The sequence below is a fragment of the Branchiostoma floridae genome, chromosome 16, assembly GCF_000003815.2.
Source record: "Branchiostoma floridae strain S238N-H82 chromosome 16, Bfl_VNyyK, whole genome shotgun sequence".
NCBI lineage: Eukaryota > Metazoa > Chordata > Leptocardii > Amphioxiformes > Branchiostomatidae > Branchiostoma > Branchiostoma floridae.
Window position 1 is genome coordinate 2,005,578 of NC_049994.1, and position 16,184 is coordinate 2,021,761.

The window sequence follows — 16,184 nt, forward strand, 5'->3', positions numbered from 1 at the left end:
TTCTCACTATATTAGGTTTCCTATTGAAATTTGGTTCCCTATAGATAAAAGCTTATTATCTCTTTGCTCACTCTAAAGACGACTTATCATAAAATACGAATTTTCAACGCAGCAAATTCTAGGCGGTTTGATATTGACACCGGATGTCGTTTACCACAAAAAATGTCACTACCAGGCACAACGCTCTGGTCGGAGATAGCGATACTGTGTGTGTGTGTGACTCAGAATCCTCTGAGTCTGCTGAGTCATTCACTTCCCTCCTAGCTGGATCACAAGCAACAGCAAAGCTTGTGTCTCTCGCGGTCTAGAAGTTACAAAGACGATTTGAGTCTTCATTTTCTGTGGACTCCTGTTGCACGTTTCAGCTGTGCTTTTTCTGCTGCTGAAGACTGCGCGAGTTGTGATTTGTTCGACGGTCGCCGGAGCCGTCCTCCTCCCTCCGATCGTCTTCCTCGCCCGCCGTCCGTACCCATTATCAACCCAGCCCGGTAGCACGAGTTGTGAATCACCCGACGGACGCCGCAGCCGCTTCCCGCCAATCGATCGTCTGCTTCCCACGCCGTCCACCCGGCCCAGCAGTTACATACTGCGAGCGGTGAGCGTACCTGTGGCCTTCATCGTTTTTCTTGATTTCATTCTTGTTCAAGACTATGGAACAAACCACCCGAATAGCCATTACCGGGCATTCCTTTATTTGCCATCTAGACCAGTTTATTCGAAGGCGTTGTTCTACGGCTCATGGCCGAGTCATTTCTCCTACATTCTGGCTTGAAAACGTGGACATTTCCTTCCACGGAGTCCCTGGCTGCACCATAGCCAGGTATTATCAAACAATTCTTCCTGTTCTACGATACTCTAATCCACACATCGTTTACCTCGACTTAGCACACAATGACATTTGTTCTCGGAACCAATCCCCCGACAAAGTGGCACGCGTTCCATTTGCTTGGGGTCACACCTGCGTATATATTTAAGTCGGTTTGAGGCGCGCATTGGAGTATTTGACCAGGCCCCACGGGTGGTTGGAAAAATGATAAAAAATTGGACAAACGTAAACAGGTAACATGTCAGACGAGTTAGCTGGGTCGCTAACCATACTTCTCTGTCAGCTAACTCATCTGGTATGTTATGTATCCATATTCGTCCAATTTGTACTATTTTCCCCGCGAGATGTGGAGCCTGGTAGAGACTAAGAACGTTATCTATATATTCGCATGTGTGACCCCACGTGTACCTTTAGTCTAGTATGCGTTTCAATTGCAGGATCGGGATAAGGAATTATTGAACAAATTTAATCTTTATCAGAAGCTAGGGACCACAATATTCTGTTCAGCGTTTTTCCAATACAGAAAAGTAGGGTTATGTCATACCTCATTATAGATGCGATTGGTACATAGTTGAGCGATAGATTATTGCAGAACTAGAGTTCCACGAACACATACCTTTGCCAAATAAACCAGGTTTGTTATGTAGAATGATGTCTGTAGACAAATGCGTTACTCATTTCATTTTCTTCATAATTATATGCTTGGAGTTGGTTTATAAAATTTCGGCATTGATTATGCAAATTAGATCCCAAGTTACAATTAATTGATATCAACTTGTATCAAGCATAACTTAAGCTATCAGCATACCAAAAATCATGATGATCCTTTGATCCATTCTTGACTTATTCTCTTTCAAAGTCTTTAAATACACCCCTTACTCTCTTCCCTCTTTCTCAGTTACATATGTGACAACTTTGATGAAAGTACTATGATGGAATGCAGTGGATTTATAAACTTTTCCTCATCAATTATGCAAATTAGCTGTTAATTTGCATAATAAGTATCACATTATATAAGTCTTCACTTAGGCTATCTACATGCCAAAAATCATGACGATCCGTCAACACGTTCACATTTTCTCATTAATTATGCAAATTAGCTGTTGATTTGCATAATTAGTATACCATTATGTAAGTCATCACTCATTCTATCTACATACCAAAAATCATGACGATCCGTCAACACGTTGTAGAGTTATTCTCGTCCAAAGTTTGAAAGGAAACCGGCGCCTGCAGTTCCAAAAAAGCCGCTAGGGGGCCCAAACTCCCAGCACTTACTCTCTGCCTCAAGGGCTATATACCACTCAAAAATCATGATCACAGCATGTCCAGAACAGGAGATATCAAAAATTGAGGTTCTGCTGCAGTACCTTAGCAAGCCGCTAGGGGGCCCATTATCGAACTTGACCTTCGTTTTGCCGACCCCTACCCACCTACCAAATATTATCGGGATTCATCCAAGACTTCTTGAGTTATGCTGTTAACACACACACACACAGACAGACACACAGACTCACAAGCCCAAAACATAACCTTAGCCATTCTGGCAAAGGTAATTAGTCACCGTAAAAATGGATGAGTTATATCAGTGCTACAGTCGTACAATTTTACGCCATGGTCTCATTTTAATATGTATCACTCCGAATGCTCATCCTCTAATAGTACATAGCTGAAACATAGTGACATAAGTGTGTGATTGTAACTGACGAAATATCCGATTATGGCCCCTCTTTAACGTGATGATTGTTTCTAACAAGGGTGGTGTTTAAAAACACCCCGGCGACGTTAGGTAGATGATAATGTTGAAAATCAGTATCTTTATCAGCATAAGTAATAAGAAAATGTAATACATCTATTGGATTTCATAACAGTACTTTCAAACACACGGCGGATGTAACAGAGAAAGAGGGAAACATCTATTGATGACAATTATGCAAATTGAAGACCCCATTTGGATTACTAATAAGAAAATGGAAAGTTCCATAATGGTGTATTATAGTAATGCCGTCTCCGCTACGGCTCACGAAAAATTGGAAGGCCTGACTAAAATTCACTTACGGAAAATAATCACTTCCTCCGTATGATTTACATCAGATGAAATAGATTCCCTGCGAATTATGGGAAATCATAATAGCCAGACTACGCCTTACGGGAAGGAGCATGCAGACCCTAGGTAATTGTCAGTTGTCTACGCTTTGACAACTATGCCCCTGCAGTTCCAGAATCAGTTAGATGGCTCAAACCTGCCCCAACAGAAGCTATCTGCCACTTAAATGACAAGACCATATCATGTTCAGGACAAGATTGTTATCAACGCCGTTCAACGGTTGGCGTTCCCTAGAAACATTAGAAGTCTGTAAAGTTATGATTGTAACGCAAAGACACGATGCATATGGATCCGAATGTATGAGATAAAGTGGAACATTTAGAAAAGAACTAGACTTGAGCAGGGTGTTGTGTTGTCATTACAGTTAGAGAAGGAATGGGGGGTAAGGGGGAACGTAGTTTATATATAGGTAAAATTGGGGCCCCCGATATGTCGACACAAATCTAAATCCGAACAGAGGACAAAGGGATAAGAAATTGAGTACTATCCCGAGATGCTTTGCGAGAGGAAGGGTCTAAATACAGAGCACACCATATGCTCTCACTCGAGTTTAGCCAAGCGGGGAGTAGAAGGACGAGCCCGGAGCCCTGAACTACAGGATATAGGAGACGGGTAGTTATTTAAGAAAAGCAAGAGTGAGATAGAGAAGGCGTCCGCACAGTCATATACTTGGTCAACTTGCCACTGTACAGACCTTTGGAATTGGCCCTGATATATATCGTATTCACATTAATTCTGGAAATGACCTCCTATTTTGCATAATTTGTATTTCATTTTGTACAACATTCATTTCATTTGTCTAAGCTACATACAGACCAAAAATCATGAAAATCCGTTATTTCTTTCTTGAGTAATCGTCTTCGGAAAGTTTTGACAAAAATTACCTTGCAATTTCAACACCAATCGCTGGGGGCCCAAACGTATGCCCTTCTTTCCTAGCACAACAGCTATCTACCAACCATCAATCGTAATCACGGCTTATTCAGAACACGAAATATAAAAAAAAAACATGTTTCGCTGCAGTTCCATGTGAAGCCGTTATGGGCCGAAGATTCCCGTAATTATTTCCGTTTTTGTCACACGCCACCAACACAGCAAAATCATTCACCATTCAGCAACAGTTCTTTAGTTATCTTGAGTTGACACAACCAATCACAGACATACATACACAGGTGAAAATATTACACCCATGAATATTTCAAAGGGTAATAAAGCTGCTTGTCACCATGTAAACAACACGTATCGTAGCATGAACATGAACATACTATTACCCAGTATTTGTGTCTTATTTATTACCTGTAATATCTTTTCTGCAAGAAGTAGAAAGTTTCTGTATTTCAGTTTAATAAAAAAAAACTGCTTTGATGGTGAACCCTTGCAGGTCTTTTGCGTGATCTATGAGAATTCTTACGTTTGAGCCCCGCGAGCACGCACTGACATGTACCTGTAAGTAGTGCGTGCTCGGAGTCATGTTTGAACCCCGTTTGAGCGTGCGTGCTCCGAGTCATGTGATCTTCGTTTTGCTAACTATGGATAAGCGTCCCGGGGCACTCTGTCCCAGTTCTCCCGCCTGATACAAACAAAATGCCGCTAGTCGAAGAAGTGTTTTTCCCGAGGATGATGTTGGTGCACGTAGCCGGGCCAGTAGTTTCACCTCAAGGTATCTGGAAGACGAGGAACCACCCCAGGTTAGTGAAAATCGGTACCGGAAAGTTGGTCTAAACAATGCTTTTTTTGTATAGAATAAGGCGGAACTCGGAAGCGATTTGTAGTACCGGTTACTGTTAAATACACCGCAATTTTATGACACATTTTCGTCTGCACTTGTACCCCAATATGCCTCATAATTCAAGGACTACTGCATGCAGACATCGTGTACAAGAGTTTTTGTTCTCGGCGATGGTTCGTGTGTTGATTATCTCTCCTGGTGATTTGCGCGAAAACAAAAGAAAGAAGGAGAAAAGAAGGGAATCTTATTACCAAACATCCATACTTTTGACGTTTGATCTGTTTCTGTGTTGTTTTATGTTCAAATTGATTTGACGTAGAGAAATACAGTTGATACGTGGTACATCATTCGAACAATAGGTTCATCCATAGGGGATTACGGTATGATCGGGCCACACTCAGGGTGTATACGATTGCAGAGTATAAAAATTGAATTTAAAGATAGATTTGTTTCTTGGTCTTCAAATTGTGTTCACTGAAACTGTTAATGTCATCTGCGTACAGTCACATTGATTTTGATTCTAGATTACGTAGTATTCAAGTCGGACTTGTGTTTACTGTTGACTTTAGCTTGCAAAACAACATCTGGTTTGTGTAGAACTGGCCCGGATCTAATAGTGGATCTTTGGGCCCTCCGGGGATCAAAGTTGTTAATTGGATGCAGTCGCTCCCAGGGTCTAACTTACACGTGGGATCCCCACTCACTCCCGCCATCAGATCTTAGGGAGCAGGCTGCCTCCTCAGATCAGAGGTACACAAGCGCTGTCCAAAGTAGTACAAACACGCGAAGGTTTCAGATGTTCGTAGTAATTTTTTGTGATATACATATATATTTGACCAGTGTCAGGATTATGATCATTGTTTTTTGTGATTTATTGGTTGGTATACAGCTGCCCCAGGTCAGCAGCGGAGGGATGTATATGAAAAGACAACCGCCGAACTTTAATATCAGTTGGAGACGAAACGCGGCTCGAAGAGGTCATGGCTTCGTAAGTACAGTCTAATGTTTGATTATAGCCGTCCTGTACTATGATGGTGATATACACACGTTTTAAGTTTTCCATATACATGAAATACACCCAAGAAATTGAAGAATGTGTGTGTCCGGCCGCTGCTGACATCTGCGATTGATTGTGTAATGTTTACTTATTTGCGGACGGAACCTGTGTGATGGAAATATCCCTATCTATTCAAAAGGATCATACAGCATGACAACAAGGAGGCTTCAGTTAGAAACCTCCATTTTAAACATTTTAGTGTTTTATTAGTTTTTCTTTTCCCTTTAGCAAGACGTTTATGAGATGTGTTTTTGGAAGAGTTTGTATGTTTTATTCAATATTCGCACAAGCAACACACCTAACTGGGGGTAAATATCATTTCATTGATGAATAGATGATGATAAAATATTTTTCTCCTTTGGAGTAACAACTATGTTCAATGTTATTTCTTGATCTGTTAACGATTGTGGGTTGTCGTGATTTAACGGACCATCCGGCATGTCTGGTACTAATTAAGCTGGAATGGCTGCGGGGAGACCGCGTGTGGTCGAGATCAAAACACAAACATACAGTATTCCGTATTTGTGATTTAGCATCATAGCTAATCAAAGAGACGGATGGAAACTCATTGAATTCGGGACAGTTTTAGGTCGTATCTTAGAATAAATGATTATTGATTCAATCCCTATGTTCCGAAATATCTGCGTTCCGTCGTACAAGCATATCTAATCTCAAAGACGAAAGTCGTTTGTGTATAGAAGGGGCGGATTTTGTTTCAGACTTTGGAAGAGCATTGCCCAAGATACAGTTGAAGAATCTTCATGACTTTTGGCATGTATATAGCTTGAATAATGATTTATCTAATCAAAATCAAATCATGCTCTCAAGAGCTAATTTCCTTAACTGAGAAGAGTTTATAAATATATTGTATTTCATGATGGGACTCTTGGACATAAGACATACGATACTAAAATTCCTGACATGCATGTAGGAAAAACGGACACACACTATACTATTAGGCTAGCCCCTGATTAAACTTTTTTATATTTAGTATATATATATTATGGGAACTTGGTTGCCATGGGCTTTCCTTCGTCTGAGAAGGATAAATCTTCTGTCATATTTGTCAGTGTCTACTTGTATGTTGCTTCTGTATGTCCGTTGTAATATCGCCTTGTTAGTTCATATTGATTTTTGATTTATTTTGGTTTATTTGTTTAGAGTGCTTTGTTGCCCAAAGTCGGAGAAAGTGTCTCCTATAGCTAGGTTCTGGAGACTTAATATTTGGGCAGCTTGTGCAGACTGGAATATTTGTAACTTGATTAGATGGATACCACAGCTTCTTTGTAAATATTTAATTTACTTTGTATCCCATTGTCAGAGACAGTTGAAAGTTTCAATGTTTTGTCCATGTACAGATCAAACCGCCGTGGTCTCCAGGGCTCCATCGACTGCCTTGCTGATGGGAGGACTTAACCGGTCAGTGAGATGTGAGTGAGTGCGCCTGATGAAAGCGCAGACATAGGGATGTAATCAATGCAGACTTGTTGGAATATATCAACCAGCTAAGGTGATCATGTTGAGATGAGTGTGTGTCCTAAGAGCGACGAAGACAAAATATCCCTGGCACCCGTAAAGATGTTCACCATGACTCTACAACCCCGCCACGCCACATTCTGCGACTCTTTTCGTTTATGTTTGTTCTCTCTACGTACAGCAGTGCCTACAACATATCTTAGCTGTGACGAGCATCCAAACAGCCGTACAACGACTGTGTCAAATTTATGAGTTGGCTTTCAATTGGAAGAAACCGCTATTTTCAGTATCAGTGTATCCGTTAAGTATTTGAAACGGGCGATGTGATCTCTGTGTTTTCTCTCGATCCCAACAGACTGACCATACATACTGGACACGAGTGACAACGTCAAGGTATTCCTGACACCCGTACCTGTGTCCACCAGGACGACGCAGTTCCGCCACAACGTGCACAGGGACTCCTACCACGACAGGGAAAGTCAGTGGAGTCCGTGCAAGTCAGTGAGACGAGCTGCATCACTGAAGGAGCCGGAATAGACGTCCGTGTGCCTTATAAAGTCGGGAAGGAGCTACAAATCACCCAGAACAGCACCGTCGACAGAAGGAAGATAATGAGAGGGGAGTGCCAGACCAGTAGCAGATCTAGAATAGCCAATCGATTGCGCTGCTACAACCATAGTGAACCTAAAACTAGTTAGAGAATTCACGGACTAGTTTTGAGGTGATTTATACCATTACTGTGCATTTTAGTGTACTGGGTATACATTGCAGTAGTAGTTGATTGTGCATGTGTATCAAAGAACCGTACATAAGGTTAACCTCAGCGACGACGGACCGAATCAAACCGGAGATGGATGTAGTAAAGGAGAGAACCGCCATAGGAATGTTCAGTACAATTATTCTGTATCCAACCTGTGACCGAAGTTAGCGGGGTCAGCATTATGTAGTAACGTCAAAACACTTCAACAGTCTCCCGTGCCAAGTGTACGGAAAACCTTGTCTCTGCGTCCTTCCTTTATTCTAGCTGTGCTAGTCATAGTCTTCAAAGCAGAATCTAAACAACGTGAAATCCATTGGTTTCATGACTTGTTTGAAATATGTGACTTATTAACATTTCACAATCAGGCTTTACTTAATATGTATCTATATAGCCGGTATAACCGCCCTTCGGCGTAACACACCAGCTTCAATTCCAAATGACAATTACCTGTAATCACTTCACTTTATATTTTATAGATATCGACATAAAACTGACATATTCGTCTTCATTATTTGTTTTGACTCCGTGAAAGCATATCATCCCAAAGCTCAAAAGACAAAGGCGAAAGCTATTTTTCTACCCTCAAAATCATCCTTTCTATAGCTCCAAACGACAACCACTTGAAGCATTCCATTCCAAATTGCAAAAAGCACAAGCTTATATAAGAAATAAAAGCTGGGACATATTGATCTTCATTATGATATTCATAAGCATGCGAAACATCGTAACAATCTGTAACAGAGTGTACTGCCTATGATGTGCAAGGATTGCAGTCATTCCCGGTTATGTGAAAAGACCGTTCCTTAAATCATTAATCCTCACACAAAGAATGCCTAAACAAAGAAAAATAAACAGCTAGAATAGTCCTGAAATACCACTAACAAAGAACGACACCCCCCGAGTATAGCCAAAAATCAATTCCCAAGGGAATGCGTTCGTGGAATTTTCTAAATTCTTTCAAAGCGATCGTAATACTGTAGACAATGCCTCCGCCCCTGAGGCGTCGCCAAAAATGACTGAACATGCTTCGGTAGACTCCGTGTCGCTTAGCAACCCCAATCAATAGGGTGAACACCAAATCTGCCTTTGATTCACGTCTTAAGTTTTGCTACTACCCAAGGGAACGAAGACATGTTTTGCTGGTTTGTTTCTGTAGTAGAGAGTGTGAATGTGTCAGTGTGTGTGTCAATGTGTGTGTCACTGTGTCACTGTGTGTGTCACTTTGTGTGTGTGAATATGTGTGTATGTGTGTCACTGTGTGTGTGAATATGTGTGTATATGTGTGTCACTGTGTGTCACTTTGTGTGTGTGTCACTTTGTGTGTGTGTGTGTCACTTTGTGTGTGTGAATATGTGTGCGTGTTTGTGTGTCACTGTGTGCGTGAATATGTGTGCGTGTTTGTGTGTGTCACTGTGTGTGTGTGAATATCTGTGTGTTTGTGTATGTGTCACCTTGTGTGTGTGTGAATATATGTACGTGTTTGTGTGTGTCACTGCGTGAGTCTGTGAATATGTGTGCGTGTTTGTGTGTGCCAATGTGTGTGTGAATATGTGTGCGTGCTTGTGTGTGTGTGAATATGTGTGTATGTGCGTGTCACTGTGTGAATATGTGTGCGTGTTTGTGTGTGTATGCATGTGTGTGACTATGTGTGGCCGTGTTTCTGCCCTTCCACAATTTCTGCATGTTCTACCAGAAGGGACTTAGAACAGAAAGGTTTACAACTGTCATCGCCGGTTGCCTGATTATCTTTTTATCCTGTTATCCCGACAGTCATATCAAAGATGGAGTCCACTACAACAGCTCTGTTGAGTGCAGTGACGGGAACAGTTGCGATGACGGCAGCCTACGCTTACGCTCAACGGGACTGGCTGAAGGACCAATGGCTGGCCTTCATCTCCCCCGCCATCTACAACTTTCTGAAGGGAACAACAAGGGAGCAGCGCGCCCTTAAATACCTCAAGGTGTGATATTGACCTTTTTTTTAGAAACAATTACCCTTGTCAGTTTTGAATTTTCTGAGACTAAACCATAGTTTAGTCTTACTTACTTTCAAAGTAAGGCAGCAGTTGGTGCTTCAAAATAAGCATATAAGACTTCCGCAACGGGTCAAAGGACTGATCAAAAGCTTGTTGGTAAGCGCTTTATTTTGTGTACGGTTATAGAGTTTATGATTGTAACATAATGTTAACTACCGTCACAGATGAACTTACATTCAAGTATAGGCTTCATCAATATTTTCAATCTTACATTATCAGGAGCACGCCCGACAAGGAGATCCTGACAGCGTTCTGGAAACGTTTGACGAGTTCTGCAGGACCCAGGAATGGGCCATGAACGCGGCGGAGGAGAAAGGCGACATCCTGGACGAAATAGTGCGTGAGCTGCAGCCGACCACATGTCTGGAGCTGGGGACGTACTGCGGCTACTCGGCGGTTCGCATTGCCCGAAATCTGTCTCCTTCCGCTCGTCTCATCACTATAGAAGTCAACCCGGATTATGCCGCCGTGGCCAGGGAAGTTGTGAAGCTGGCTGGTCTACAGGACAAGGTAATAATAACTTTCTACATTTACTACCTTTGGGCAATCTACAAACTAGTCTTTTGGACTTGATTTCACTAACTAGTACAATGTGCCTTCGATGCGCTTTTGCCATAACATGCTATAAGTCTGTAAAGTTTTGTTCCGGCATTTTTATCTATTTTCTCTATTACTTGGATTGATCGATGTTCATATGTACTATCTACTTTGTATGTTCAATGCACCCCTGCAAAGCGATACATAGTCTACCCTGGGTAAAGGAAACAGAAATCATTCAGTAACGTTGCATTGAAATTAATGGAAATAATATCTTTGATCCTAAATGAACCACGTCGCGTTATAAGAATAGATATCGCGATAAACCAGGAAATTCCATTAAAATATACAAAAATTAAAACGCTTGTATTTATATATGAAACATCATAAAACTCATTTCCCAGTCTGTTGTTTCAAGACTAGATCATCACGCTCAAGAAAGTGAACTCAATTTCGCTGTTTTCCTTTATTGCCGATTTATTTTTCAAAACAATGATATTACGTATAATGGCATATAAACGTCTTTCCTAACTCTGAAATAGATAAGTAAGTCATTCGCAGTAATCTGACGTACAGTTGACTGTTAAAGTTGGTTCCTTGAAAATTTAAGATCTCTGAATTTTGTTTACGCAGATCGAGGTCATCAACCTTGATAGCGCTGACGTCATCCGAGAGCTCAAGAACACGTATGACGTCACGAAGCTGGACCTGGTTTTCTTGGATCACTGGAAGTACCTCTACATCCGGGACATCAAACTCATCGAGGAAGAGAAGTTGTTGAAGAAGGGATCTGTTGTTTTTGCAGATAACGTCATTATTCCAGGAGCTCCCGGTTATCTTGAGTACATAAGAGGCTCCAAGAACTACAAGTCGACTTTCTATTCTGTTCACTTTGAGTATATGGATGACATGAAGGATGGAGTGGAAAAGTCAGTGTATATTGGTGATGAGTAAGCAGTAACGCCACCTGGCGGCATTGTAAAAAACGACAATTACAGGTGGTTAAGGCATATTTTAGCCTCGCTCGTTGTTTTAGTCTTGGTTAGTTGTTACATGATATTAACTGATAATCTCCAAGAGAAGGCTGTTTTTGACATGTTTTTTTCGGGGTTTTATTTTGTATCCCTTTCTTCGCAATGAAACGAATTATTTGGCAACATTTAGAAGTACACCAATGTATTCCTAGGGCTGAATTGCACTTCATTGTAGTACAACATACTAAAGCGATCTATGTCAGAAATGTTATACAAAAAAGAGGCTACATACATATCGTAATATTTGTATTAAAAACAATTACAGACAAGGTTCGTCATTTACAATACTTCATACATTATGGTAATGTAGTGTTGTGCAGCTAATAAATCTATGCATGGACTAGCTTGCAAAATATTTATCCTCGTAGGCTTGTAGCTTTAGTATGATATCAACTAGTTTCATATTTACAATGCGGAGATGACTTCGTTTAACAGAGGAGCATAACGTACAAATTTGCTGTCACATATATTTGTATTTCCACTGCAATTTTTCATGTGAAAGTATAGTCCCAAGACTTCATAGCTCTGCCTACATAATAAATGACACTTAAGGATTGAAATAGGTAATGAATAAGTACTTTTTATGCTTTTAAAAGCATTTTTATTGCAGCATTACAGATATCACAAGACACGTGCGATATATTTTTACTGAACATTGATTATATATAATTCCTTACATAAGAAGCAATATAGTATTAGATGAAATATCAGTTTTATTTGTGTTTCTGTTTCTTTGAATTTGAATTTCTTTCTATACTTGAAAGTTATGATCTTGAAAACATATTTTCTCACTGTATTTTCATAAGGTTTCCTATTGAAATTTGGTACCCTATAGATAAAAGCTTATTATCTCTTTGCTCACTCTAAAGACGACTTACCATAAAGGATTTTCTTCACCTGTCCACCAGAAAGAAGAAATCTCTTGCACTTGCAGACAATGTCTTGGCCAATGCAAAGACAAAGTGTTGTCTGCGCCCCCAAAAGACTGGAAATAAAATTGGCACAAAAAGTTTGGAATATTGACTTCGGTTGTTCAGATTTCCGTTGTTTCTGCATTCTATTTCAATAAATCATATATAAAAAATCTTGTGTAAGTCCATGGTGCTCCGGTATTCCTACAGCTTTCTTTTAAACTCAGTCCCACATGTACAGCTTTATTTTGAAACTGGCGTACGCGTTTCATTTGCTTGGGGTCATAGCCTGACTAAAATCAAACCCCTAGCGGCCGGCCCGACAATCTCGGGGGGAGGGGGTCATTAAGCCCAGCCGGCGAGAGCTTGTGTAAACACAGGCTACTTGGGGTCACACCTGCGTATATATTTAAGTCGGTTTGAGGCGCGCATGGGAGTATTTGCCTCCACCAGGCCCCACGGGTCGTTGGAAAAATGATAAAAAATTGGACAAACGTAAACAGGTAACATGTCAGACGAGTTAGCTGGGTCGCTAACTATACTTCTCGGTCAGCTAACTAATCTGGTATGTTATGTATCCATATTCGTCCAATTTGTACTATTTTCCCCGCGAGCTGTGGAGCCCGGTAGAGACTAAGAACGTTATATATATATTCACATGTGTGACCCCACCTTTAGTCTAGTATGCGTTTCAGTTGCAGGATCGGGATAAGGGATTATTGAATTGTTCTTTATCAGAAGCTAGGGACCACAATATTCTGTTCAGCGTTTTTCCAATACAGAAAAGTAGGGTTATGTCATACCTCATTATAGATGCGATTGGTACATAGATGAGCGATAAATTGTTGCAGAATTAGTCACCGTAAAAATGGATGAGTTATATCAGTGCTACAGTCGTACAATTTTACGCCATGGTCTCATTTTAATATGTATCACTCCGAATGCTCATCCTCTAATAGTACATAGCTGAAACATACTGACATAAGTGTGTGATTGTAACTGACGAAATATCTGATTATGGCCCCTCTTTAACGTGATGATTGTTTCTAAAAATGACTGAACATGCTTCGGTAGACTCCGTGTCGCTTAGCAACCCCAATTAATAGGGTGAACATCAAGTCTGCCTTTGATTCATGTCTAAAGTTTTGCTACTACCCAAGGGAACGAAGACATGTTTTGCTGGTCTGTTTCTGTAATAGAGAGTGTGAATGTGTCAGTGTGTGTGTCAATGTGTGTGTCACTGTGTGTGTCACTTTGTGTGTGTGAATATGTGTGTATGTGTGTCACTGTGTGTGTGAATATGTGTGTATATGTGTGTCACTTTGTGTGTGTGTCACTTTGTGTGTGTGAATATGCGTGCGTGTTTGGGTGTCACTGTGTGTGTGAATATGTGTGCGTGTTTGTGTGTGTCACTGTGTGTGTGTGAATATGTGTGTGTTTGTGTATGTGTCACCTCACCTTGTGTGTGTGTGAATATATGTACGTGTTTGTGTGTGTCACTGTGTGAGTCTGTGAATATGTGTGCGTGTTTGTGTGTGCCACTGTGTGTGTGAATATGTGAGCGTGCTTGTGTGTGTGTGGATATGTGTGTATGTGCGTGTCACTGTGTGAATATGTGTGCGTGTTTGTGTGTGTATGCATGTGTGTGACTATGTGTGGCCGTGTTTCTGCCCTTCCACAATTTCTGCATGTTCTACCAGAAGGGACTTAGAACAGAAAGGTTTACAACTGTCATCGCCGGTTGCCTGATTATCTTTTTATCCTGTTATCCCGACAGTCATATCAAAGATGGAGTCCACTACAACAGCGCTGTTCAGTGCAGTGACGGGAACAGTTGCGATGACGGCAGCCTACGCTTACGCTCAACGGGACTGGCTGAAGGACCAATGGCTGGCCTTCATCTCCCCCGCCATCTACAACTTTCTGAAGGGAACAACCAGAGAGCAGCGCGCTCTTAAATACCTCAAGGTGTGATACTAGACCTTTTTAGAAACAATTACCCTTGTTAATCTGTTAGATGTTAATCTGTGCAGATGCTTAGGGGTGGCGCCCATCTACATTTCTGTAGCCCCTGAGCCACACATTTATGCAAGCCACTACAGCAGGGGGCTGTTCCGCTGGTTTAGTGTTGTATGTTTAACTCCCATAGTCATCCTCATTAGTGCCCAGTGCTAAGCAGAGAAAGCGGTATGTACCCTTTCTAAAGTCTTTGGTATGACTCGGCCTGGGATTGAACTCATGACCTACCTACATGGCAAACACTCTACCCACTCAACCATTGCACCTTAGCGGTTTAGAATTGTTGAGACTGTACCAGGGTTTACTTCAAAACGAGGCGTTGGTACTCAAAAATAAACCTGTACTACAGTATAGGGAAAATGCTAATTACCGTCACAGTTTAATTCACATTCTAAATTTTCGACCTTGCATCATCAGGAGCATGCCCGAGAGGGTGATCCTGACAGCGTCCTGGAGACGTTTGACGAGTTCTGCAGGACCCAGGAATGGGCCATGAACGCGGCGGAGGAGAAAGGCGACATCCTGGACGAAATAGTGCGTGAGCTGCAGCCGACCACATGTCTTGAGCTGGGGACGTACTGCGGCTACTCGGCGGTTCGCATTGCCCGAAATCTGTCTCCTTCCGCTCGTCTCATCACTATAGAAGTCAACCCGGATTATGCCGCCGTGGCCAGGGAAGTTGTGAAGCTGACTGGTCTACAGGACAAGGTAATAATAACTTTCTACATTTACTACCTTTGGGCAATCTACAAACTAGTCTTTTGGACTTGATTTCACTAACTAGTACAATGTGCCTTCGATGCGCTTTTGCTATAACATGCTATAAGTCTGTAAAGTTTTGTTCCGGCATTTTTATCTATTTTCTCTATTACTTGGATTGATCGATGTTCATATGTACTATCTACTTTGTATGTTCAATGCACCCCTGCAAAGCGATACACAGTCTACCCTGGGTAAAGGAAACAGAAATCATTCAGTAACGTTGCATTGAAATTAATGGAATTATTATCTTTGATCCTAAGTGAACCACGTCGCGTTATAAGAATAGATATCGCGATAAACCAGGAAATTCCATTAAAATATACAAAAATTAAAACGCTTGTATTTATATATGAAAAATCATAAAACTCATTTCCCAGTCTGTTGTTTCAAGACTAGATTATAACGCTCAAGAAAGTGAACTCAATTTCGCTGTTTTCCTTTATTGCCGATTTATTTTTCAAAACAATGATATTACGTATAATTGCATATAAACGTCTTTCCTAACTCTGAAATAGATAAGTAAGTCATTCGCAGTAATCTGACGTACAGTTGACTGTTAAAGTTGGTTCCTTGAAAATTTAAGATCTCTGAATTTTGTTTACACAGATCGAGGTCATCAACCTTGATAGCGCTGACGTCATCCGAGAGCTCAAGAACACGTATGACGTCACGAAGCTGGACCTGGTTTTCTTGGATCACTGGAAGTACCTCTACATCCGGGACATCAAGCTTATCGAGGAAGAGATGTTGTTGAAGAAGGGATCTGTTGTTTTTGCAGATAACGTCATTATTCCAGGAGCTCCCGGTTATCTTGAGTATATAAGAGGCTCCAAGAACTACAAGTCGACTTTCTATTCTGTTCACTTTGAATATATGGATGACATGAAGGATGGAGTGGAAAAGTCAGTGTATATGGCGACGAATAAAGTA

General features: G+C 41.1%; 1 protein-coding gene across 1 annotated transcript; it reads left to right on the plus strand.

Annotated features, from left to right (window-relative positions):
* Positions 1 to 329: 329 nt before the first annotated feature.
* LOC118403275 (catechol O-methyltransferase-like) lies at positions 330 to 12,272 on the plus strand. The gene is made up of 4 exons (XM_035801923.1): positions 330 to 595; positions 9,726 to 9,916; positions 10,211 to 10,501; positions 11,162 to 12,272. Exons 2-4 carry the CDS (start codon positions 9,737 to 9,739, stop codon positions 11,480 to 11,482), a joined length of 792 nt encoding a protein of 263 aa, XP_035657816.1. The 5' UTR covers positions 330 to 595; positions 9,726 to 9,736; the 3' UTR covers positions 11,483 to 12,272.
* The last annotated feature ends 3,912 nt before the right edge of the window (positions 12,273 to 16,184 follow it).

Excerpts from the sequence above, each read along its gene's own strand:
- LOC118403275 (XM_035801923.1), top strand. The coding sequence starts at position 9,737 with ATGGAGTCCACTACAACAGCTCTGTTGAGTGCAGTGACGGGAACAGTT. Across the intron at positions 9,917-10,210 it reads GCGCCCTTAAATACCTCAAG|GAGCACGCCCGACAAGGAGA; the intron begins GTGTGATATTGA and ends TTACATTATCAG. Across the intron at positions 10,502-11,161 it reads TGGCTGGTCTACAGGACAAG|ATCGAGGTCATCAACCTTGA; the intron begins GTAATAATAACT and ends TTGTTTACGCAG.